Below are 24,301 nucleotides of genomic sequence, written 5' to 3' on the forward strand. Positions count from 1 at the left end.
TCCACATCCTGTCGCGAGTCCTTTTATGGAAACACCTGAGTAAATACCCCCCACACGCCTCTTTAACCCCTTAGTGCTGATACTGGTTGCTACTGAAGACAGTCCATGATACAGTGTGAGCTGCTTTCTTTGATTTGGACTCTCTGTTTCTGTTGCTGCAGGCTACTTTCGCTCAGTCTAGATTTTCGGCTCGGACATAGCCCCACTTTATTTTTAAATTCTTTGTGTGTGTGTTACATAAGCCATCTGTTCATGTGGCAATAATTAAATCATTCCCATGACTGAGTCAAGTGGAGATCAGGGCTCTTCAGACTCATCCTTCATGCACACGTCTGTGTCCAGATTCTCCGCCTCCATTCGTTTATTACCTTGTGTCTCTGTATTTTCTCCCGTCTTTCTTCTCACCCTTTTTTTTCTCCTCATCTCCATCTTGGACCTCCCATTTCACCTGAATGTTTTTCCCTTTCTATCTTGTTTGCATCTCCTTACTGTTTATAAGAAATAATCCTGATGATGTTTACTTCTGACAAATTTCCATATAGAATGCTTTGAAATAAATTACTCAAATTGGCAAAAGTTCTAAAAAACAAGAAAGTAATATTTCTACTGTTTGTGTCCTGATCATGTTTTTCTAAGCTTAACCCATTTAACATTTGAGATAGAAATATTGATCTGCGTTGCATGCATGGACTTTCAATTTATTGTTTTAGTTCAGTTTGTTGCTTGAATTTGTCAGCATCTGAATGTGAAAAAAACCTATTTGACATTACAGACCACTTTTTGCTTCGTACGACTGAACATTAGAATTTGATGTTGAATTTTTCATATAGCCGGTGAGCCATTATTTTTGACAAAGTGTAAAATCCTTTCAGATTATTTGCTGCTATTTATATAGCACCAGAGTGGAACTGTTACAGGAGGTCGAGTGCAGAAGGTCCAAGAGCCACTCAGTGTGGTTATATAATGGCTAATGCTCCTGTGAACCCAGAGCCAGTGGAGGGTGAAGGAGGACTTAATGAGGTCTATTGGTGCCCACTGAACTCCCCTACCTCTGCATGTGGACAACAGGAACCACTGAACGGAGAATAAATACATCCTGAATGCTTCTCTTACTGTCTTTGGACATCCGGGAATTTGGGTCAATTAAAGAAATGCATTTTATTAAGTAATAACGATGCCATTCAAGTGATGCACCATGCAAAGCAGTAGGTCTCTTCAAGAGACGATTGCATTCACGTGCGTGTGTGTGTGTGCGTGTGTGTGTGTTCACTCCACACTAAATATCAGATGAACATGAAAGCAAAGGCCAGTCTTCTGCTGCAAGAAGTGATGCTTGGATCACATCATTTTGTAAATTAGAGCGGCTGAAGCGATGCGGTTGAAGCTTTTTGAATTAAATCATATGCAGTTAGCGACACCTTAAGTATTATCACCCATCACATGAGATCCAGATGAGCCTGAGCTTCGCCTGACATGAGACGACACACTGCAGATAGCTCTCCAATAATTTGACAGTTAGTTTAATTTCAATGTCTTTAATTTGATTTAAGAAACCCTGATTCAATTAGTGCCACATGAAGGTCACCGTGGCGACAAACAGCAGGTTACAGACAACCTGGTCACAAACTCGGCTAACACAGCAGCAGTTAAACAGAACAGGTTTAAGAAATAAAAAAAAAAGGAAACATGAGGAAGTCAGTCCGTCGTATTTGCAGTTTCCCCCAAACTCAAACCAAAACATCAGAATTGATCCAGAGGGGAAAAAAAATTTCCTTGTTGGCTTCAGGTTGTAGAAACACTTTAAGTTCTACAAGGCATCGCCGCAACATGAGAAGAAAACACAAGGCCCAGCTTTGAGTTCTGTTTTTTGCTGCTGCAGAACTCTACCAGCGTTGCTGCTGCTTAATGTTTAATGCTCCATAAAACGTAAAGTTTAAGAGCTCTACAACGAGCGGTTGTCACGCGAGAAACAATCAGGGCACTGAGGTCTGGATTTTTCCAGCGGCATTCCTCTCGTCCTAATTGCAGCAACAGTATTATAGATGATTCTCCTTAGCTTTCCATTATAATTAAGTAGTAGGTAGGAGGCACTCAACAGGTCTGTGTTGTGCAGAAGTAGTCGACCGATGAACCAAGTGCCTCTTTTTTTAATAGGAACACACCCAGAACTTGTTCTGCAGTACAACCCGAAGAGTTGTGTTGACTGAGCAAGGAACTACAAGGACTCTGCAGATCGCAAACCTTCAGCAAAGCCGGTCTTCATGGCCTAAACTCACTCCTCCAAGTTTTAGGGAAATCCATTCAGCAGTTTTTCTGGAATTTTAAAATAAATCTAAAAAGTGGAAAGATCTTTGTCCAGGCACATTTAGATCATCCTATCAAAATCCTGCAGACAAACAAACAGACGGAAACAAATCCCAAAACAGCAGGCTTAAACTGGGACCTGGACTACTTCTAGTAAAACTCAATTATCCAGGATGTTCAATGACCTTTTAAACGACACGTCCAATGAACACATCTTTAATAATTATGACGTCACACATGTTGAAAACAAAACCTGGCGGATACCAACTGATTATTCGAGACGATACAGCAAGCAAAGCCGCTCGAAAAGTTTAGATAGTCACCCACGAATAAATTAAGAAATAAATAAAAACCGTTTGGTGTTAATATCTGCCCCGAGAGGGAAACGAACCCAGAAACAGAGAACAGAAAGGGAAAATACAAAGACAAAGACACCGAAAAGGCAACTGAGAAATAGACGGGCAGCTTTTGTTAGGTGTGAGAAAACACTTAAAACTCTTCATGTTAGACTAAAAATGTTTTGAAAAAAAATACAAGGGGTCAATTATTATTAAAATGATGACCTCCTTAACATCCTCCACACCGAAGACGAAGGCAGCAATGGCTGAAACAGCTCATCTAAAGGGAAGTCTTCATCAACACATCCTTTCCTACTCATCATTCTTTCAGCTACAACATTAACGCGTCCTCAAAGCATTTTGTTTTGGCTGACTGACTCCGATATTTAGCATCACGAGGAATTTACAGATTTCAAAAGAAGAAACTAAGGCCAGACATTTCAAGGAAACTCCCGTCACTGCAGCACAAAAAGGAACATGAAGATAATTCTTCTTAATTGGGAGTTAAGGCTGTTTACACACCTAAAAAGAAAGGCATACATAATTCACACAGACAACACAACACAAGCCAGAAAAATCATCCTGAGATCTACGGTCGTAAACAGACTCCAGATGGTTGTGTGGACAGAATTCATGTTGCTGCCATCAGATGCTGATATGATAAATGTGTCACAGATCAGACAGTCTATGGAAAACCATCATTTATGATGTTTTCTAAAAAAAAATATCAACATATACACAAGTAGGTTGAGAGAAAATACTTGTAGCCTCAACTTTAACTCAGTAAATGTTCTTTGTTAATCAGATCTAAGTCGCTGAAAACCATTATAATAAAAATGACTGCGTAAGATGCTCAGCTGTGAGTCTAGCTATTTAGAACGGAAAAGAACCTTTCTATTTCTAGTTTATTGCTCTCTCATCCAGTTCTCCCTCCCTCTGAGGGTTAAGAATCTCCCCCCCCCCGTGGCTGCGCTCCTATTGCTAAACCTTTACAGTGAGTACACCACATATTGTTTTCTGCATCTCTGGTCTTGAATCAGAAAAAAACAGACAAGATCTGACAGCGACTGGTCCTTATCCCAATTGGAAGATTCAGACGACATCCGAAGAGGTATTATTAGTGCTGGCCAAAAACACAAGGCATTGTGAAAAACAAGGGGGATCCATCAGAGTTTGTTGGGTGACAAATGGCTGCTTTTCCTTATTTGGTTTCTTTGCAGAAGGAAAGCATCCTGAATATTTCCAGAGAAGACTCCATTACTATTCCAGTTCATCCTGTTGGACTATTTGCTGCCATAGAGCTGCAGGTCGAGGCGGACCCACACCTCGCCTGTAGGAACCTCGTGAAGTAAAAGACGACGCGTCACTGGTCCCTTGCTTTCAAACTCTTTCTTTATGGTTGCCAAGGGAACCTCAGTCCGCCCCAGGAATTCTGATGTCAGAGAAGAAATTGAGCAATGACAAAAAGATAGGAATAAAAATTACGTTTGATATTTTAGGATGCAAAGAGGACACACAATGTTGTAATGGGTTTAGTTAGGCATTGGGATACTATGTTAATTTAAACAGATACAAACACTTAATTATGTAGCTTTACAGAGGAATGAGAGGAAGGAAGAGAAGAAATTCGCGAGTGACTGACCATCAGGCGAAAACTGGTCCCTTTCAGAGATGGTGATGCTGAGGACATCCTGGTAAATGTCTCGAATGTAAAACTGGCAGTTAAAGTTCCACTTGGGGTTCAGAGTGTCGTTGATCGTCCTGGACGTAAAGACCTGACCTCCCATCGACACTTCACAGTAGGGGTGACTTTTACCTGGGGAAGGACATTAAGACAGGTGATCACAGGGATGGGTGGAGGATGAGGAACAGGATTATGTGTTATGCCAAAATCCCCCAAACCACGGAACAAAAAAAGACGTCAGAGCATCAGAATAAAATGGCTTCATTACGTATCCGTACAGAAGTGTGTGCAGCACACAGAGAGCAGTTCTCATGTAACGTGCATCGACACTCACGATTGGGTTTAGCAGCTTTGAGCTCCGTGGCCTCCAAGATGGTGACGAGGAGTCGACCGATTCCGCTACCTTTCACCGACCGCGATGCTAACACACACACACACACACACACACACACACGTTAATAGGTCAAGAGATCGTCACAGCGGTTAACACAAGTGTGGCTGTGTTGAGAGAGAGCACAGACAAACCTTGATAAACCCTTTCCCGTTTTTTCTTTTCCGTCTCAAAATATTCTTCAGATGCAACTTTGATCTTCTGAACCCACGCAGTCCTGGAAAAAACAACAACCCCAAAGTCTCACAGTAAACAGAACGGACACCAGACACATAAAACCTGTGTACACGAGTCCGTGTGCAGATCTACCTTTCATTGACGTTGTCAGTCTTGAGTATATAAACTTTATCGATATGCGAGATGTGGAAAAGGGGCTCATCGCCGGAAGGCTCTGGCAGCTTGACCACAACTTCATTCAGCAGCACAGGCTGCAGGAGGCAACGTGATACACAGTTAAACATGAAAACGGAATCATCACAATTATTAGATCAAATTAGATCACAATCTGTGTGCGAGTCTTACCGGCTTGTACATCTTGAGCTGCGTGTTATTCTTGTTATTAAAAAGTTTATCAGGCCCAGATGAGGTGAACTGCTTGGGCGCGTACGTTAAGAGCAGGAAGTCGCTGAAGAGGAATGCCCAGAGGTCCTTGTTGCTCTTTGCTTTGTACATCTGAGAATAAAGAGGCAATTGTACAATCATTTCATCAGCGGTTTTTATAGAATCGTACGTTTTAAACCCTTAATCCAGTGGAATTAATTAATGTTTCTAAACGTTTCTAGAATATTAAGATCCTCTTTGTTTCTCCGGACACACAACAGCAGTCCTCACCTTTCCGCTGTGAAGCAGCTTCCTTGGGCCCAAACAGTTGGTGAGAGAGTTAAAGACCAGGTTCTGCTCAAAAAGAGTACATTCAGGAAGTTTTAACAATTAAAGTTCTCTTTTGAAACGTGCAAGTTTGTACTAATTGAATGCACTGAAATGATAAAACGAATGTTTCCTACCTCTGCTACGCCGTCACACTGCACGTGGTTCTGAATCCATTCCAGTCTGTCAGAATTCTCCTTTTCTCTCACACCCTCATTGACCTAATTGTCAGTGGAGAAACGGAATTCAAATTTAAAATCGAGCCCCTTCCCAAAGAGAACATAAAATAATCTTCAAACCTAGCAATGGGTGAGGTAAAAACAAGAATCAGTGAGGAAGCAAACCTGTTGACAAAGTTCTTCTGCCCGCTCCAGAGCCTCTTGCAGAGGACCTCGGTCAGCATGGCCTTCTGCGGTGCTCTCCAGGATCTGAACACATGCACAAGAAGTCAAAAATGAGTTCAGAAGATGAACACAACACATTAAAAGATTCTCGTTTTCTTTTGATTAAACAGTGAGGTCAGTTTATGCGACACAATGACTTGCGTTTTTGATGTGCAGCGGGTAGCGCGTGATCCTCTGCATGGGTTTCAGAAGGAAGCTGGAGAGCGGCATGCCCTTACACCTGTAGTTTGTGGCGATTTTCTAATGGTAGGCAAAAAAAAAAAGACAATGTGAAGAGCTGGGTCGTTTACATCCAAGGCAAAAGATCCTGATGTGGATCGAGCCTAACCTCTATCACAGGTGAATGTGGGTAAACCGATACAAATACTGCTTAAGCTATTTAAGATAAGAGAATTCAGAAAGCTCAACAGACACTTAAAACTAAATAATGATACCAAGGTAAATCCACTCCCTTCATTTCTCCATCTCCTCCTGTCATACTGCTTGCTAACCGCATTCAATACGCACTCCTTCATCTCCTTCACACCTTGAGGAAGTCTTTGAAGTCAGGCTCGTTGTCGATGCGAGTCAGCAGCAGCGAGGCTCCCATGATCTGGCAGGAGCAGAAGCGGATGTAGGGCTGCATGTGGGACAGCTCTGCCGTCAGGATATCTCCAATCATGTGCACAGGCATGTTCTCCCCGCCCATCTTCTTACGAGCATGCAGCGCTCTGCACACACATAAAGATAAGCATCATTCACTCTCAGACTGACTCTAGATCCCATTACTCTGATATTTACTTGAGAAATTTAGTGTTGCATGCAAGCAGCTCTTTCCAGTTGACAAAGATCATGGCCATCTCCACGTCCTTCAACCGGCCCGACGCCGACATAGGCATATGGAAAACCTACTCAAACAAAAACACAAACACACACCGAGACAGGAAGCAAGATGTTAGGAGAGGAAAACAAAAAGCTCTAAACAGGATTTATTCAGCAGGACGTGTGTCCATTACCTCCAGAACGATCTGCAGATCTTCCACATATCTGTCCTCAGTCTGCAGCAGCTCATGGATGTAGCCTTGCCTCTTCTTCTCCTGGAGGCTCAGCGACTCCAGACTGTTCAGGTTGGCACACCCTGCAGAAGAGGAGAAACACACAAGATGGTTTTGGGATTACTTCTCCAGGTAAACCAAACCACCAGGATTGTGATTGCAGGAGTGTTGGGCCAATTCTTTTACAAACTATCCACAGGCATGCAGGTCAAACAAGTCTTAGGCAGGGACAGTAAAGCTTTTTTTAGACACATTTCTAAGGACAACCGGCTCTGTGTGAGCTGAACTCACTAAACTGGAGAGTTGGAAAAGTCAAAAACAAAGAAGGAAAGGAAGTGGCATGAAAACAGGATGATGTACGAATAAGAGTAGAAAAGGAGAATGAAAAAGAAAGACAAATGCTAAAAAGAAGTGAGGAAAATGAAGAACTGTGGGAAAAACAGAAATGGTCAAAGTGGACAAAACAGGGACATCCGGAAGAGTTGGGTGAAAAACAGGAGCGCTGGTAGGGCGATATAGGAACAAATACTGTGTAACTCAGCGTGGCTCCACGTTTATGATGTGTACTTACACTGCTGGCTGGGGTCACAATCGGTCGTCATTTTGACATAGTTTGTGGGGAAAAGACCAGTGGTCCCGTTGAGCTCTCCTTTCCACCAATCAGGGTCGTTCTTGTCTAAAACACTGATGGTCTGACCTTTGGAGAAGCTCATCTCGTCCCCGTTGGCAGCCGTGTAGTCGTACATGGCTATAACCTGACAGACTGAGAGGATGGAGTACGTGAAGAAGTACTAGTATAATACACCGTGACGTGTGTCTTTTCAGCTGGCTTGTGTGTGTTACCTGGCTGAGGTGCCGGAGTTGACTTGCCACTGCTGGATCCCAGGATTTTGACATTAGAGGCAGGAAACCAGCCCTTCTGACGCCTTTTACCACGAGCCTGAAACACACACACACACACACACACACACACACACAAAACATAGAAACATTTATTAATTAGGGCTGACAAATTAATGTATCATCAAGGTGTGTACATGCAATAGCTGGACGGCAGAAAGCACAACATGAACAATGACTAATAACTCAGGATAACTCACGCTACAACCTTTTGCTGTTGTTCACCATAGCATAAAAAAAAAGTAAACTATTTTTTCTTAGAACAGGTAATCAGAATTCCAAATTGTGCACGATTAAAGGCTTGGAACGTCTCTTCCTGTGAATGCCGTGTGACGACTGACGAGACTTCCTGCTGTTAAACAGATGAAAACCTATTTTGTTGCCCGCAGCACCAACGATCAGCTCAAACAGCGTCGGACAGCAGTCGAGCCGTACCTGCAGTTCTCCAAGCCACCAGCCGGAGGTGTTTTTACTGAGGATGACGATGAGCTGGTTTTTTTCCAGATTCAGTTGCTCTGGACTGGTAGAAGTGTGGGATCGGAGCACCTGGGCAATCTCTGTGCGGAAGACACAAATCATCAGGTTGGAGCAACACGACAAACGTTGTATTCTGTGCGATAACAAAGAAATGAAACAATAAGTTTACCTGGTTTCTTCTTTGCAGACATACTTGACGTCTACAAAAATATGACAACGCAAGAATAAAGGCAACGCAAGAACAAATAACCGAAGCTTGCAACATGATTCAATCCATCACCAACACTTGGCGACGTTTGAATCTGTTGTTTATCTTTATGGGTTGAGAGTTCTTACGTCCGATTCTTTAGGTTTGACATAGTTGCTGGGGAAAAGGCCGGTGCTGCTGCCGATGGAGCCGTTCCACCACTCGCCTTCTCGCTTGCTCACTAAGATCACATCGCCTTCTCTAAATGTCAGGTCACTAGGCTCCGGAGACACGTAGGTGTACAACGCCACGTATTCTGGAAAAGAAAATCATTTACGAGCATAAATTAGAGCGCGCGCACACACACACACACACACACAGGATACTGTAGGGTACCTTCAAGCTGCAGGCCGTCGCTAGAATCAGAAGCATTGAGAGGGGAGCTCCTCGTCCTGTAAAGATTGACAGACAACTTTGCTGCACTTATTCATGGCTTCCATGCTCAACACTTAGCACGCCACTGACTTCAGGAAAACTCACCGACAGACACCAAGCGTTTGATTCTATACGCTCCTGTAAATCACTCACATTTAGTCAAACTAGCTACTGAAAGGCCTTTAAACATTTACTCACAAAGAGTAGTGCCTTTAGATTTCAGTAATTGCTCTTTGACTAGTGTGAATTAGAAACCAATATAATAAAAATGTAATCCTGCCGAGTAGCAATACCGTTTAAAAGTTATCAATAATTAATTTCTCCCAAACATTTTACCGTTCGTGATATCAATGAATTGATTCTCACGAGTGGACCGACAGCCAGCTCTACTGATTAACAGTCCATAGGGTATGCCAGAAACCAATTTAAAAGTACGCTGAATTTCAAGTCAATTCATTACACTTTAATTATATACCATTTCCAGCATCAGCAAGCAATCTGTTCTTTACTTTAATTAAATTGAATTTAACAAATGTGTATGAAGACTGACTGTGAATTGTCTTCCTCTCCCAGCAGAGTCACGTATGACTTGGGGAACCAGCCCCGCTCGCTGTTCAGCTCTCCCAGCCACCAGTTCTCCTGCTGCTCCAACACCTGGATGACGTCTTCCTTGTTGAAGTTCAGATGGTTGTCGGTTTTAGCCGTCCATGAGCACAGGGCCTGGGCGAACAGGTTACCCGTCACCTGCTGACGGGGCCGGAGACGGGAGAGAAAGATACCATCATATCGCTACAATCAAAAGGGCCGCCGCCTGGAACGGCGGTAAGAACGCTGGTTTGTGTGCTGTAACGCTAAAAAAACCTCCCACCTGGCCAGGAGCCTCAGAGGGGGCGGGGTTTGTGGAATGCATTGGGGTGAAGGCAGACTTCATGCCTACTGTCTTGGCGGCCTCAAGGACGCTGGAAAGCTGCGACTGCAGCGGCAGTTTGGGTGCAGCAGCAGCAGCATTAGCATTAGCATTAGCATTAGCCGAGTCTGATGGAGCCACTCTCTCTACATAACTCTCTGGGAACCATCCCATCTTCCCCTGTCTGCTGCCGTACAGCCAGCCTTCCTCCCGCTCGGTTGTCTCATCAACCTGGAAGCAGGAAAAAGACGAATTCATGAGTACAGAAGTTGCCACGCTGAAGGACACATTTGAACCAGGGGTGGCGTTCCTTCGTCTCACCTCGAGGATGTCACCTTCTGAGAGGCTCAGCTCTTCGCCGTTACGGGCAGTGAACGGGTAAAGCGCCTTGAAGGAGGTGAGGACCACTGACTTCCTGTGTTGTCTGGTCCTCGGCTGCCCGCCTAAACAAACAAGTTCACAAAGTCAACTGAGCTCCAGATACAAACGCACTACAGGCAGAGTGTGTGCTCTACCTTTCCTCTCCTCCAGGCCTCTCAGAAGAGAAGTCAGTTTCTCCTGAATATCCACCTTCCGTCCTCCATTTTGCTGCTGCTGAGATGCCTCCTCCTTCCGTATTCTCTCCTCATCACCCTTCCTCCTTTCCTCTTCCTTTCTTGTTCTGTCTTGATCAAACTTTTTCCGTTCCAACTCAAGTTTTCTTTTCTCCTCCTCCAACTCTCTCTTCCTTCTCAACTCCTCCTCCTCTCTCTTCCTTCTCTCATCCACCTCTCTCTTCCTTCCCTCGTCCACCTCTCTCTTCCTTCTCTCGTCCGCCTCTCTCTTCCTTCTCTCGTCCACCTCTCTCTTCCTTCTCTCGTCCACCTCTCTCTCCCTTCTCTCGTCGTCTTCTCGCTTCCTTCTCTCCTCGTCTTCTCGCTTCCTTCTCTCCTCCTCTTCTCGCTTCCTTCTCTCCTCCTCTTGCCCTCTCCTTTCCTCTGCATCTCGGAAAGCAGCCTCAGCTGCCCTCTTTCTCCTCCTGTCCTCCTCCTCCCTCTGTCTTCTGTGCTCCTCTTCTCTTCGCTTCTCCTCTAGCCTCTTCCGCTCATCCTCTCTCCTGCGTCGCTCTTCTTCGTCTTTCCTTCTTTTTTCCTCATTCCTTCTCTCTTCCTCCAGTTTCCTCCTCTCTTCCTCTAACTGCCTCCTCTCCTCCTCCAGCTTTCTCCGCTCCTCATCCTGCCTCTGTCTTTCTGCTTGCCTCTGTCGCTCTTCCTCTTCTCTTTTCTTCCTCTCCTCTGCCTCTCTTCTCTTCCGCTCAGTCTCCTCCTTTGCTCTGAGCTCTCGCTCAGCTTGTTCCTTTGCAGCCTTGAGAGCTTGTTGCTCCTTCTCCTCTTCCTCAAGCTTCTTCTGACGCTCTTTTTCAATCATGATTCGCCTTGGAAGAGGAAAGCAATAATGTGCATCAAGAGTGAAACATACGTGCCTTTCAGTTCTGTAAGACTCAACAGGAAGTTTAGTGCAGACCGAAACATTTTATTCTACAAAAACATGACGGCTTAATCAAAAATGTTATCTACCGGTACATTGAAGCAAAATACCTTTGAGTTTCCTCCTCCTCCTTCCGCTTCCTTTCCTCCTCTTGTTTTTTCCTTTCCTTTTCCCTCCTCCTCATCTCCTCCTCCTCCTGTTGTTTCCTTTCCTCTTCCTGCTCCTTCCTCCGAATGAACTCTTGGCGTTTGTCCTCTTTGGTGCTCTGCAGCTTTTCTAGTGTAGCCTGCTGTTTTCCCTGGCTTTCTCTTAGCTCCTGACACACACACACAACACAACTTTGAGTAGGCAGAAATAACATCATGCCCAAATACACTGCATTCACACAGGTACCAAAATGTTGGTCAAGAAAGACAAACACGAGTCTCTCTCTCTAGCGCTCTTTTGTTTTGCAGCTATTCCATGTCTGAAGATAAGAATAAAAGCCAGAGAAGCACTAAAACAGCACAGACAAGATGCGAATTAGTAATCCAAACAGGACAATGATGACCTATAATAGTAAGGAGACAAGAAACAGCCCAAAAAGATGAGATAGGTTGAACTGAATTAAACCAACAGGATAAATAGTTTAAACTAAGAGCTGATTTCATTTCAAGAACCTTGTTGGTTTTATTATAGGTAGAACCTTTTAAATCCTACAGAACATTTAATCTTTGAATCTGATCTGATTGAAGACTTTTAAAAGACTGACAAACCCGTACACAAGAGCCACAAGTTCCCTAACAGTCGATTGATGACACGTTTAAATTCACTTCTTGCCTGTATGTCGCTGTTACACTTGTCCATCTCAACCAGCTTGGCAGCAGTCTCTTTTTCCAGAGCTCCCATCTGCTGCTGCAGTTTCACACAGGCCTCTCTTTTTTCTGAAGTGGCCACCTTCACGGTCGACACGGTCATTGCTACAAGCAGAATAATTACAGTTGAATAAATGAACAATCGAATCTCATCCAATTCATCATCTAATTTAAGAATTATGTTTACAATTCATGCACCAGTACTAACCAGGCAGATTATTAGAAGTCATGCTTTTAAGTTTCTCCGTTAGTCTCCTCTGTTCTGGAGTCAGCTGGGACAACTTCCTCTGGAACTCCTGATCAAAGAGAAATGCATTTGTGGGAGAAAGAAATGGGTCAAAAATGGGAATAAAATTAGCACAAACTATCCGAAGAAAGTAATGATTGCTAACACATTAATGATCAACATAGTAGCAATGCCAAAGAACACACCCCCAGTTGTTTCTGCAGGTTGTTAATATCCTGCTGACGTGTCTCGACCCTCTGATTGGTCAGATCCAGCTCCGTCTTCTGAAGCCTCTTCTTGTTCTGAAAGTCACGTAGCCGGTCGGAGATCTGACGGTGTTTGCTACCCTAAGGTAGAGAGACACAGCAAGACAGGAGCGATGAAGGCGGAAACTTTACGGTCTCTTCTACATGTGTGCACATTGGATGAGAAACAGCTGGAGAAACAGGAAAATAGTTCATGGTTGTCGCAGTCAAAGCCCAAACCCTCTCCGTCACTCACCACTGCCTCCAGCTCCATCTCCAGACTCCTTTTCTTTGCTTTCAGGATGTTGATTTCATCCTGCTCCTGCTCCTTCTTTATCTGCAGCTCTCCTCGCCGTCTTCTCTCATTCTCTACCTTCATCTGGCGCTCCAGCTCCCTCTGTGCAGCCTGGAATGAACCCACACAGCACAATGAGGGGTCAGACTATGACTCCACACTGGAGCTACAAAAGAAAAACGTAACCCTCACCTCTTTTCTCGCGATTTCTCTCTGACGCTCTTCTTCTTTTTGCCTTTCCAGCTCCCTCTGTTGCTCCCTCTGTTGCTCTAACCTTTTCTCCTCCTCTCTCCTCCTCCGCTCCTCGGCCTCCTGGGCCTCCTTCTCCCTCTTCTCTTGCTCTTCTCTCGCCTTCTGAGCCTGCCGCTCCTGCCGCTCCTGCTCTCTTTTCTCAGCCTCCTGTAGAGCCAGCCGTCTTTTCTCCAGCTCGGCGTTTCCTCGCTCCAGGTTAGCTTTGAACTTATCCTCAAATGAATCTGAATATAGATGACCAAATCAGGAAATACCACATATTATATCTTTGAGAAGATATCCCCAAAATCTCTTCCTTAAAGTACTGATGGCTAGCATGTCCGACATCTACACTGTTCAAGTCATCTTTGGTAGAAGGGAAGAGTTTTAGCCTCATGCAATATGGAATATTAAAAGCAACAATGCACGTTTTTACAGGAGCCACGCTTCACTCTGTGTTTAGGGGTGGTAGTGTGAGCACTGACAGTTGGGTTTGGCCTTCTGTGGAGGTTCTATGTCCAAGTCATCAATCAGAGCGGCATAGGAAGAAAGGCTGGATCCATTAACTGATGACCTAGAAAAGATTTTTATAAGCATGACCAAAATATTGAATGACATTACGGACTAATGCGGGCCGTGTTTAGTCATTATAATTCTAAACTTATCTATTGTACAGTGTGTGTGTCGACATACCTCCGTGATGGTGGTACCAGCTCGCTCGGCAACGTAAGCGGCAGCAACTGACCAGCCTTAGCAACATCCACGAGATGCATTGCCAGAATAAACTCCTCAGCCCTCAGCTTGCCGTCTTTATCCACGTCAGATAAATTCCTGCCGTTGGGAATGGAAAGGTTTTCAGTTGAGTTTATGCTGACAATATTAGCTTTGAATGCAAAACTAAAGACGTTTTTGGAAACCCAAACATTCACTGCCAACCCTGACATTGAAGTCTGCCTCTCTTCAATGGGCAGTAACTCCGCAATGAAAAATGGTAGGAACACACTATTTTTTCTGATGAAAGATGAGACTTTAGTCTTTCATGTTTGGCGTTTGCATAGTCATAGTAAAGAATATTCTGTAGGGCTTGGAAAATCGGGGAAAATGCGGAAAAACCGGGGAACTCAATGAATTAATTTAATAAAAGAAAAACCCCACGATCATTAGTTGCTGGCCAACACACGCTGTGTTGTGTAACACACAGTATAAAAGGCACTCATATTGTCAAGCGTTTACAGAAGGAGTCATTTATGTACTCTTCTGTTATCGCATCATGGTGACGGAGAACTTGACTTGTTACAGATAAAATGCAACCATTTTTGATCCGTCTACTTGCCAAGGCTGCGTGGAAGGATGTCTACTCTTATTAAATACTCAACTCGTACATTTGGTCTTCTGAAGCAGACAAAGAAACAAATGGCAAGCTTTAGGTGTGGATGTTTAAAAAATGAAACTAGTCAAGCAGTAAATGCCTGTTGTCAAGGAATCCACCCAAGTGTGTGTTGTTGAGAAGAGCAGTGCATTCATTATGAATGACTCATTCATATATTTGGCTCACATCATGAATCACTGCCTCTGGTTTAGTGGTGGTAAGCTAGCTAGCTACTCAAGTTATCAATCGACAGACTTTCATACAGGAAGAAATATATCTGGGTATTTGTGAATTTGTCATAATTATAGTAATTTGGCGAAATATTACTATCACTGTTGAGAAGAAGACAAACATTTAATATTCACTTAAATTGAGACAAGGCGTTTCTGGCTGTTGGCTCAGGACTGACCGAGGAAGAAGGTGAGGCAGGTAAGGGAGAAACGTGCACAAACGTGCCGATTTGTACACCCTGTCGATGAATGTGCGTAGGCACGTTAGTTGTGTATCCTCCCTGGCATGAAATAAGTTTGGATCAGATGCTGCACTGTGATGACCTTCCATTATTTATGGTTAAATAGAGCCACTCTTCTGGGCACCGCTTGCTGCGCTCCATGGCGGACACAGTTCAACGTACCCATCAAACCTAGCGGCTGGAACTATAGAAACTGCAAACTGCATGCCTCCATAAACTTCATGGTTAGGTTTAGTCTGACACCAATATTCTCCGAGCTAACAAATGGCCGACTCGCCACCAGCCGTGGAGGGATGAAGTTTCTCAACCCCATCTGTCGTCTGTCAAATCTGACTTTGGCTCTTTAACACAGCACTGTACCAAACATACAAGCGTTGAAATCCCAACTTCTATTCTCACCAGATGGAGGCGAGCTGTTGCTGAGTCAGCATCGTGGTTGCCATAGCGTTTTTCACCTGTTGACCTGGCAAAGACAGACATTTTTTTTCATTTATTTGTTGTTCTTAACAGGGACAATGAACATTTAGTGACTGTCACGGAGTTGTGTTAATGAGCAAATTTAAACCCTGAACAGGCAAATCAACAAAGCAAGTATGGCATTAAATAATTTATAATTCAAAAGAGGATAGAGAACAAACACTGAATCAATGAAAGGTATCCGATAGTACTCAAACCCAAGAAGGCAGTCTCGTGGATCTCAACAGTTTATGTCAGAGACGGATTCCTTTCTGGACGTTTGCAATAAAAAAGGCAACAAAAAAAAAAAGAGACATTGAAATAAAAAAATTCTTTATATCCTTAAATATTCACCCGATAGGTAAGGGATGATGATTTCATAACAGTATGAAGATAAATCATTTTAAATTGGTTTGGGCAGATTAATCAGGCAGCTCTTATCCACATTGCATGAGGTACAAGACACTGTGTGCTACAATCCACCGATTGACCAAGAAGTCACAAATCCACATCCTGCACTATATAATGTGCAAAGTCAGAATGAGAGCATCATCTGAAGATTACGTGTGCACGTTTGCTTGACGACATCATAGCTATTTCGAGAGAACAGGTCCAGCAAGGCTTGCAGAAACGGAGTGGCAAGGCAAACACATAGTTATAGCGTGAGCCTGCATGTGAGAGTGTTGAACCAGTGACAGAACACACCCACAACCCCAGGTTTAGCCAACACTCACAGGCGCAGAGTAAGCTAGTGCCTGTTGTTCACCACACCGACATTTAACATATTATTTGGCAGCAATTTCAAATGCATCTATGCATGCATACAAAAAAAAATAAAAATCAAAACATACCAGTGAGGTACCCAATCATCTGTTTATCCAAGCTGTTGAACTGCTGCCTGTACTTGAGCCTGGAGGCGTGCGGCACAGCCCAATCATTGGGTCCAACAGTCATTGGGGACATGAAGGAAGGAGACGAGGAAGTGGAGCTGAAGGGAGACAAGCGGTGGTGACACAAACATGTAAGCTTACTTACATCATGTTTTCATTCTATTAATATTGTTGAAAGAAATATGAGGCGTTGGTTGCATGAAACAGGAAATTGCTGAGTTTCCAAACGTCTCCTATATGTGTGGTTTCAGTGTGACTTTATTACCCAATAGTTCCTAGGTCTAGCAGGGATGAAGCATTATTGGTACCAGAAAGAGCAGCAGAGCCTCCAAGTGATGGGGAGTAGGAGGACGGTCGGCCTGACAACGACAAAAAAAACAACAACTAACACTCACTTGTAATTATCTTCAGCATTACGATGATGCTTTATTATAGCCAAAAATCTTGAAGTGTTGCTTCTGTTACTTGTTTTTTGTTATGTTTTTTTCAGAAAAAGGCAGGTAGTGTCTGCCGTTTGTAGTGGTGAAGGCCAAATACATTTACAATGCACGTTCAAATACCCAAAGGTTAACCAAAGTGCTGCGCAATTTAAAATCCCCAAGACAAAGAAAAAGTAACTTTTTTTTTTAAAGAAAGTAATAGATTAAATCACATATGAATGTTGAAAGTGAAGAATCGTGTACAGGCGGGCTGGATCGGGTGGAGGAAAGTATCAGGTGTGCTCTGTGATAGAGTGTCAGCGAGGATGAAGGGAAAGGTCTACAAGACAACAAGAGGGACAGTGAAGGTTAGACGTTTTGGGGACAAGGTCAGAGAGACCAGACTTTGATGGTTTGGACATGTCCAGAGGAGAGACAGGGACTATATCAGTAGAAGGATGCTGAGGATGGAACTGCCAGGGAACAGGGCTTGAGGTTGACCCAGGAGAAGATACATGGACGTAGTGAGGGAGGACATGAGAGTGGCTGGTGTTGGAGAGGACGATGCAAAGGACAGGGTGAAGTGGAGAAAGCTGATTTGCTGTGGCGACCTCAGACGGGATGAGCCAAAAGTACAGTCGTTGGAGTAATATAACCTTTTTCAAGGACCAATTAATTGTTTGGATGCTCCTGATTGCAAATAAGTTAGAGAAGAGGAAAAAAGATTGAATTATTAAAATAACTTTGCTCGTACCAGTGGCCAGAGTTCCGGTTGGGATTGGCTGCAGAATTCCCATAGTCCCATTTGGAAGAATGGTATTTCCCACGGTGGGCATCAGAGGCCTTGCTGGGATGGAGGTTATTAGGGGGCTAAAACCTGTTGCTGTAGGGGTGAGGCCAGTCATTGGTGTCAAAGTTGAGAGCCCAGGGCTGGAGATAGGAGCCAACATGGCAAAGTTTGTCCCAGACATCATGGACATGTTAGACCGAGTACCCATTCCTGGAACATAAGACAATAAGTAAACCAACTGACATACAATTAGACAGAAGGAAATTAAGTTTTATTATTATCATTGTTCGTGACGATGCTGCACACAAGTCCTGGTCTGGGACATGAACCAGTGCCCCTCTGGTTCCATATATATATTTATATATATATTATGTACACTTTTAAATGTACGTCTTTATATTTTGGTTTTGCGTTAAAGACAATGCACGATTTCACTTCATGGACAATTACTTTCTTAGCAAACAAATATCCACAAACTGTATATTTTATATTACCAGTATATACGATTTACCATAGGCTGGGTTGGACATGGATGGTGTGGGCACACTGAGGGAGGGAGCATGCACTGGAGGCTGCTTCATGATGATTGGCAGTCCTGGTGGAAGCGTCGTACCCCGGAGTTTCAGCTTCACAAGCTTCATAGCTATAGAAAATTCCAACCTGTCCATCTTCCCATCTTTATTCATATCAGCCAGAGCCCTAAGAGATGGAGGCAGACAAAGAGTAATCACATGGTGGTTAATCGTTCTTCAAGTGTAGAAATCCACCGAGACTCACACACAACATGCCAAGAGTGTGTGTGAGAGAGAGTGGACTGCTATTTTGGCAACTCTGCGTTTCTTACCATATTTCAGCCAACACAGAAGCCGGCAGTCCTGACTGGAGGAAAAACTTCCTTGCCTGTTCCCCTACAGAAAGATACAAATGGAAAACATGGATTCTAATTGCTCAATGATGCTATATTATGATGAAACTACGTTATTAAAGCGCTTTCAGGGAAAGCACTGCGAGCGTGATGCATTGGCAGTCAGTCGTAATCTGTGTGCTAGTGAGTGTACCTGAGACATAGCCCATTGATGGGGACAGCGTATCAAACTTCTGATCATGTTTGGTCCTCTCCTCGGGAGAGATCGCCCATAAACTTGGACCTCCACGGGTAAAAAAAAAAAAAAGAGAAATGTAAAAGATAGGGTAAAGTATCACACAGCTAGTAAAGAGCAGAAAACTTAGAATGAATACTAGAACTCAGGATTGGGAAGGGTGAAAACACTAACGCACAGAGCGGCCTTACCGTTCATGTTTGCATGTGACAGAGACAGAAGGGGAACTCCCAACGGCGTCCTCAGCTAATGCTTGTAGCCATCTGCAAAACACACAGTAACAGCCCAGTCATCAGTACAGCAGCTCACACAAAACAGCGGCGTCACTGAGCGGAGAGGAGGAGAGGGGAGGAAAGGGGGAGAGAAACGGCAATAGAGAGAGGGAGGTTTTGGTCAGTCAGCAGAGGAAACAGAACTGCTCCTGTTCTCCACGTCAGGAGCACTCTGGACACGTCCCAAAGCTTTTAAAGCACTGGGACACATTCCAATACTATCCACACACTGACTCTGTAATGGCCAGACAGCCATACTCACAAGCTGCACAGATAATCCTTCATAATATTCCTTTTATACCATGAGTCCAGACAAACACAACGGACAGCAAAGCGATATGCCGGGCAGCCGCATCTAGAACCGGCGCCGGTTTAGTCCGGGACACTGCAGGTCTTTTGTACGATCACTGGAACATACGGTACTTTGTTAGCTGTCATCCACGTTCGCTGGGCGAGCTTCTAACTTCTTTTAGCTGCTTTTTACGTCTGTCGGGTTGGGCCGCACACGTTACACATCATCGAGATGCCACAACCTCAATCCAACGCAAGAAAATTATTTGAAGAAAGAAATTCCAAATCTTTTTTCTCAACACTTCCTGCCCGGTCGGTAAAACGCCGACAAGGGTATTTCCTTGTCCAATGTCAGTTGACAGGAAGTCGTTGTGGGGTTTTGGTAAAGGCTGCTGTGAAGTCACAGCATCTAAACCTAGAACAAGAGATCGGTTTTTGAATTGGGGCAGAGCAGGAATTATATAGGAGAGATATTTAGGAAGCGAAATTTCTCGTTGGTTGATGAGAGTTCTGTGAAAGAGAACATGAATGAGATCTGGACCAATCTCTCAAAGGGCAGAAAACAGTAAGGGAGGGCTAATCCGCTGCCTGCCGTCTGTCCATCTGTCGCTTTCCCAGGGCCTCTTCTCAGTCTTGGCCTTATTCCATTCCATTCTGTACTTGTTCTTCGTGTGAAGCTCTCATTGCACAGATTGGAGTACGAGTCCGTTTATGCCGAGTCATCTACCTTTAAATGTGTGTACAGCAGGAAGCCATGTTTGCATTTTAGAGAAAGATCAATTTCTTTGGTCATGGCACGCATAAATATACAGTATATAAAGAAACACACACACACACACACACACACACACACACAGACACACAGTATACTTAAGTCATTTCTTCAATAACCCAGATGAGATAGCATTACGGAAGCCCTTTTGGGTTATCACCAGGCTTATTACCCTTCCATCTAATGCCACTTTTACACATGGCTTTGACGACATAACGTTCTGGATAATGTATCCAGAAACTGATGACTTGTTGAGTCCAGGTGGAAATGGGGAGGCATGAGGACGATTCCACAAAGTATGCAAACACTTCAAGCTACACAGGATCGATTTCAGGCATCTGCAGGATGTCGTCTGACTAGTATAATGCCTGGAGCAGCCGTAGCTTGAAGAAACAAGAGAAGGACGAGCCTTTCCTCCTCAGTTACCTTACACTAAAGCCCCCCCCCCAAAAAAAACAAACAAAAAAAACCAAATACATCAGTCCTTTATGAAAATTCCTTCGTTGCTGCAGGTTCCAAAGTGCATATTTCTCCTCAGATGCCATGCTTTCAGTCAACAAAATGCCCCAGCTAGCCCCGCATCATTCCATTGAGCACTGATGCTCATCAGCCAGATTTCTGCCTCACCCGCCAAGGCGAATAGAAACATGCAACATGCTTTTAAACAGCTGTAGGAGATAAGCAGCAGTGGAATCACGGACAGGAAGCCCAATCTGCTCAAGAGAAGTGTTGCAATGAGGACTGCATGCACTTACCTCAGTGTGAGAGTACAGACAACAGCTTGTTTGATGTCAACCTCAAAAAGATAACAGCACTTTATGCTGTACTTGTATTTGTTGAGCAGATTGTTTCACTGCAGATCACAAATGAATGGCCTTGCCTATCAGACACAACCCACTTCCTGAGACTGTAGTTTAGTCTTTTCACTTGAGGCTCAGTTCTTTGGTGTCTGCCTGCCTCTCCATTAGTCTACACAACACAGAAAGCTGTTGGGAATAGCCAGACTGTGTCCAACCTCAGCTGCTTCAGTGCCAGTTTTGACCCATGCATGCCTTGTTCTATTTCCTCCCCTTTCAGTGCATCCGTCTGTGTCTCGTTGTCTTTCATATGCTCAGTTTTGTGCACTTTTTGTATTGCAACAGGCCGCCACAGTCTCTTGTTTACATTGATAGATAGATCAAAACGATAAAAGGAATTGAAACATCAACTCCATCTTCTCTTCACATTTTATCCCTCCACTTCTTCACTCCCCGACTCTCTTTTGGACTGTAATACTTTTTCCAGCATCCTCCGTCTCTCCATGTGTCATTGATTGTGTCTCTGTTAGGCCGTAAATCTGTAAACTACAATCTGTGTGACCACGACATCTCCTCATTTCTACTCTGGCCTGAAACTAGAACTACCTGTTTTGCTGATCTAGCGTTGCTTCACACCAATGACATCAACTCTGTCCTTGCCTCTCCGCTCGGTCTCCCTTTATTTCTGGAAACAATAAGATCGCACGTTCCTTGGGCTAACGGTCTCCTTTATAACTCGTCTTCTGCTCATCTCTTATTCATTTAATTTCGGTTGCTCATTCCTACCACTGAGCAGAACCTTTGGGCCATTCATACAATTCCATGAACAACACTTTCATCGAAATGCTCATCATTGATCGCACATTCACAAAGTTCTGCAGAAACATTTTGAACTCTATCAGATTGGGCTTGAATAGAGCTGTGGTAGCAGGGCCGAGTTTTGTTTTCTTAAGAGGCAAGGCATGCCTAGCCCTCCTTTTAGCCTGCCAAGACCCACCCTGATTTTCCTTTTTTCATAAAGATATTACGACACTGACCTACAGAAACAGGCAAAGAGCGGTACATTCAGTCTAGCAGCAAAGATAAATAGATTTGTGAAAAGACAGTGGCGAGATAAATCTGTGCAGCGGTAAGAAGAGTGGAAAGCACAGTTGTGCTGAACTGTATTCGAGAAAGTGTATTTGTAATCCATCACCTTTGGAAAGGAGGTGCCTTCCCAGTATTTATGTTTGTGGTACTTAATCTCATAATTATAATATTAATACCTTAAGGCTGAAACATTAGCATGTTTGCTGCTGCAGCCGCAGTAAATTGCTGGAATTGAGATTTATTTGTGGCACCTTGTCACCATTGAGTGACAAGGTGCCACACATTTTTTTTGGTCAGAATTAGGCCTCTGAATGATGGAATTTTAATAATCGTGTGATCAATACAATGAACTATTCAATTTTGTATGACCAGGCAAATCTAATCTGGGCAAAACAAGGATGGTGAAATAAACACCTCCAAATCCAACCACTCTCAAATCGCTGGATCTCCTTCGGTACGACCCAAACTAAACCCACCCCCCTCCGCAAATACAAATAAGTAAAGTAACAGATGAATGAGTAGTTGCTGACCGCTATCCTCTACCGAGGGCCAAATGTCTACCCCCTGCAAGCCTGGAAGATAAACCGATAGGGTAACATTCCCTGATCCGTCGTCACCAGCCATGTCGGAAACCTGCCTGCAACCTGCAGAACTAGTTTGACCCCCGGAGGAAGTGTTTGAATACTTTACCTGCCTTGCCTTACCGAAGTACCAATAAATACCCGGTCTGAATGTAGCTAGCATAGTAAAATCATAACTTAGCAAGCTAACTTTAGCTCCCAGAGCAGGTTGTTTAGGGAAGGGATGAGCGGAGCGGCGGCCACCACCTTCGGCTACTTTAATAGTCACTCAGAAATGCTACTCATCATCAACAGATATCAATTACACAGCGATAAATAACTAAAAGGCTCCGGTGAAGGCAACATGCGCCTATAGAAGTATTACCACGCTAATATCAAACTTACACTCCTTTCGCTCGCGTTCTTCTCTTCCCGCGGACAAAAACGTCAACTTTGGGCCGTTTCGGGGCCAGAAATGATCTCTCACCACTTTCGAATGGCTTCCGGGACACTCGGGGGAGTTTGCAATCCAGAGAGAGCGTTGTTTGTCGGAAAAGAAAGTGTCAAAGTTTACCACTGCTACTCCGAGAACCTGTTGCTGACAGATCAGCGTCACTCTCACAACATGGCTGACGAGCGAGCGGTGGCTGCGGGGCGGGGCAGAGGGGCGGGGCTGGGGGCGGGGCTAGCGGGGGCGCTGCTGCTGGTCACCATCCGCCGAGTGGGAGGAGACAAACAGAAGATTTATGAATGAATATAATCGATGGAAGGAAAGTTGCAAATGGGAAATCACAGGCTTTTTTTATTTTTTTTATTTAATTTAATTTTGTTTGAACTCCGCCAAGGATCTGCAGCGCTGGAGGGACTCCTGGTAAGTCGCAGGCTGCAACATGAGAAGATAAAAGATGTATTTGCATGGAAATATCTTCACAAGTCAATTAAAAACCAACCTCACTTTTACCTTTCATGGTTGGTGTATAAAGATACCAAGAACAATTTATTATAATAATGATGCATTGGTGTATAGCGCTTTTAAAGGCACCCAAAGACGATCATCATCCAGATCATTGCCGATGATCTGGATCACCATGTGAATGTGTAAATCCGATTATGAGGGGAATGAGCTGCTTTTCGGAGGTGTTCACTCTCCGATTGCTTTTCTATTTGATTGTTTTTCTGATTATAAGGACATGTTGTGACCAAAAAGAATGACGGTGGTTTGCTTCTATACTCTAAATTTTGAGGCTTTTATCTTAAATTTGAAAAGTTTTGCTCAATATCATTTCGTGACTATATATATAGTGTTAATATATATGTGTCTAATTGTGTCGAGATTTAATAAACCTGGTCCTCATCGATGAGCTATTGTCAGAATATCTAAAGACTATGAACAGTCTGTATTTTAAATATTTTAAAATGCATTTATTCTAATTTTGGATACTTAAAGTCTTTTAAACAGCACCAACATTCTCCTCGTGATAGAATATTGCACAACCCAGTTTCATGCGAGGCCTGCAGTTCACCTGAGAACTAAAACTATCGTGAAAGTTAATATCTGACAGGTTAAGTGGGTGAAATTATATTCATATTTAAAAACGTGGACAATATTTACTAACTTGCAGTCCATGATCCCCAAGGAAAGTGTCAACATGTCCCATAATACATTGCGGCTGGTTTACGATAGTTTCGCGACCTTGTTGAGCGATTTCTGACGTGACGTATTACGGTTTACTTCCGGCCTAGTCCCCTGACGTTTCCTCTCGCAAAGCAAGTTGAAC

General features: G+C 43.8%; 1 protein-coding gene across 1 annotated transcript; it reads right to left on the reverse strand.

Moving 5' to 3' along the window:
- Positions 1–1,504: 1,504 nt before the first annotated feature.
- itsn2b (intersectin 2b) lies at positions 1,505–22,952 on the reverse strand. The gene is made up of 40 exons (XM_068740851.1): positions 22,929–22,952; positions 18,934–19,005; positions 18,701–18,790; positions 18,487–18,550; positions 18,154–18,341; positions 17,607–17,852; positions 16,699–16,792; positions 16,395–16,531; positions 15,487–15,550; positions 13,940–14,077; positions 13,732–13,820; positions 13,208–13,491; positions 12,977–13,126; positions 12,682–12,822; positions 12,458–12,545; positions 12,215–12,354; positions 11,506–11,711; positions 10,444–11,342; positions 10,250–10,371; positions 9,890–10,159; positions 9,572–9,768; positions 8,983–9,029; positions 8,736–8,902; positions 8,569–8,599; positions 8,358–8,479; positions 7,866–7,962; positions 7,594–7,785; positions 6,984–7,105; positions 6,769–6,875; positions 6,515–6,698; positions 6,130–6,228; positions 5,929–6,012; positions 5,722–5,805; positions 5,549–5,611; positions 5,240–5,389; positions 5,027–5,145; positions 4,852–4,934; positions 4,661–4,747; positions 4,285–4,458; positions 1,505–4,074 (listed from the first exon to the last, which is right to left on the reverse strand). The coding sequence occupies exons 2-40, from the start codon at positions 18,938–18,940 to the stop codon at positions 3,926–3,928; spliced, it is 5,775 nt and encodes a 1,924-aa protein (XP_068596952.1). The 5' UTR covers positions 18,941–19,005; positions 22,929–22,952; the 3' UTR covers positions 1,505–3,925.
- Between the last annotated feature and the right edge of the window lie 1,349 nt (positions 22,953–24,301).

The sequence above is a fragment of the Brachionichthys hirsutus genome, chromosome 1 (genome assembly GCF_040956055.1).
Source record: "Brachionichthys hirsutus isolate HB-005 chromosome 1, CSIRO-AGI_Bhir_v1, whole genome shotgun sequence".
Classification (NCBI taxonomy): domain Eukaryota; kingdom Metazoa; phylum Chordata; class Actinopteri; order Lophiiformes; family Brachionichthyidae; genus Brachionichthys; species Brachionichthys hirsutus.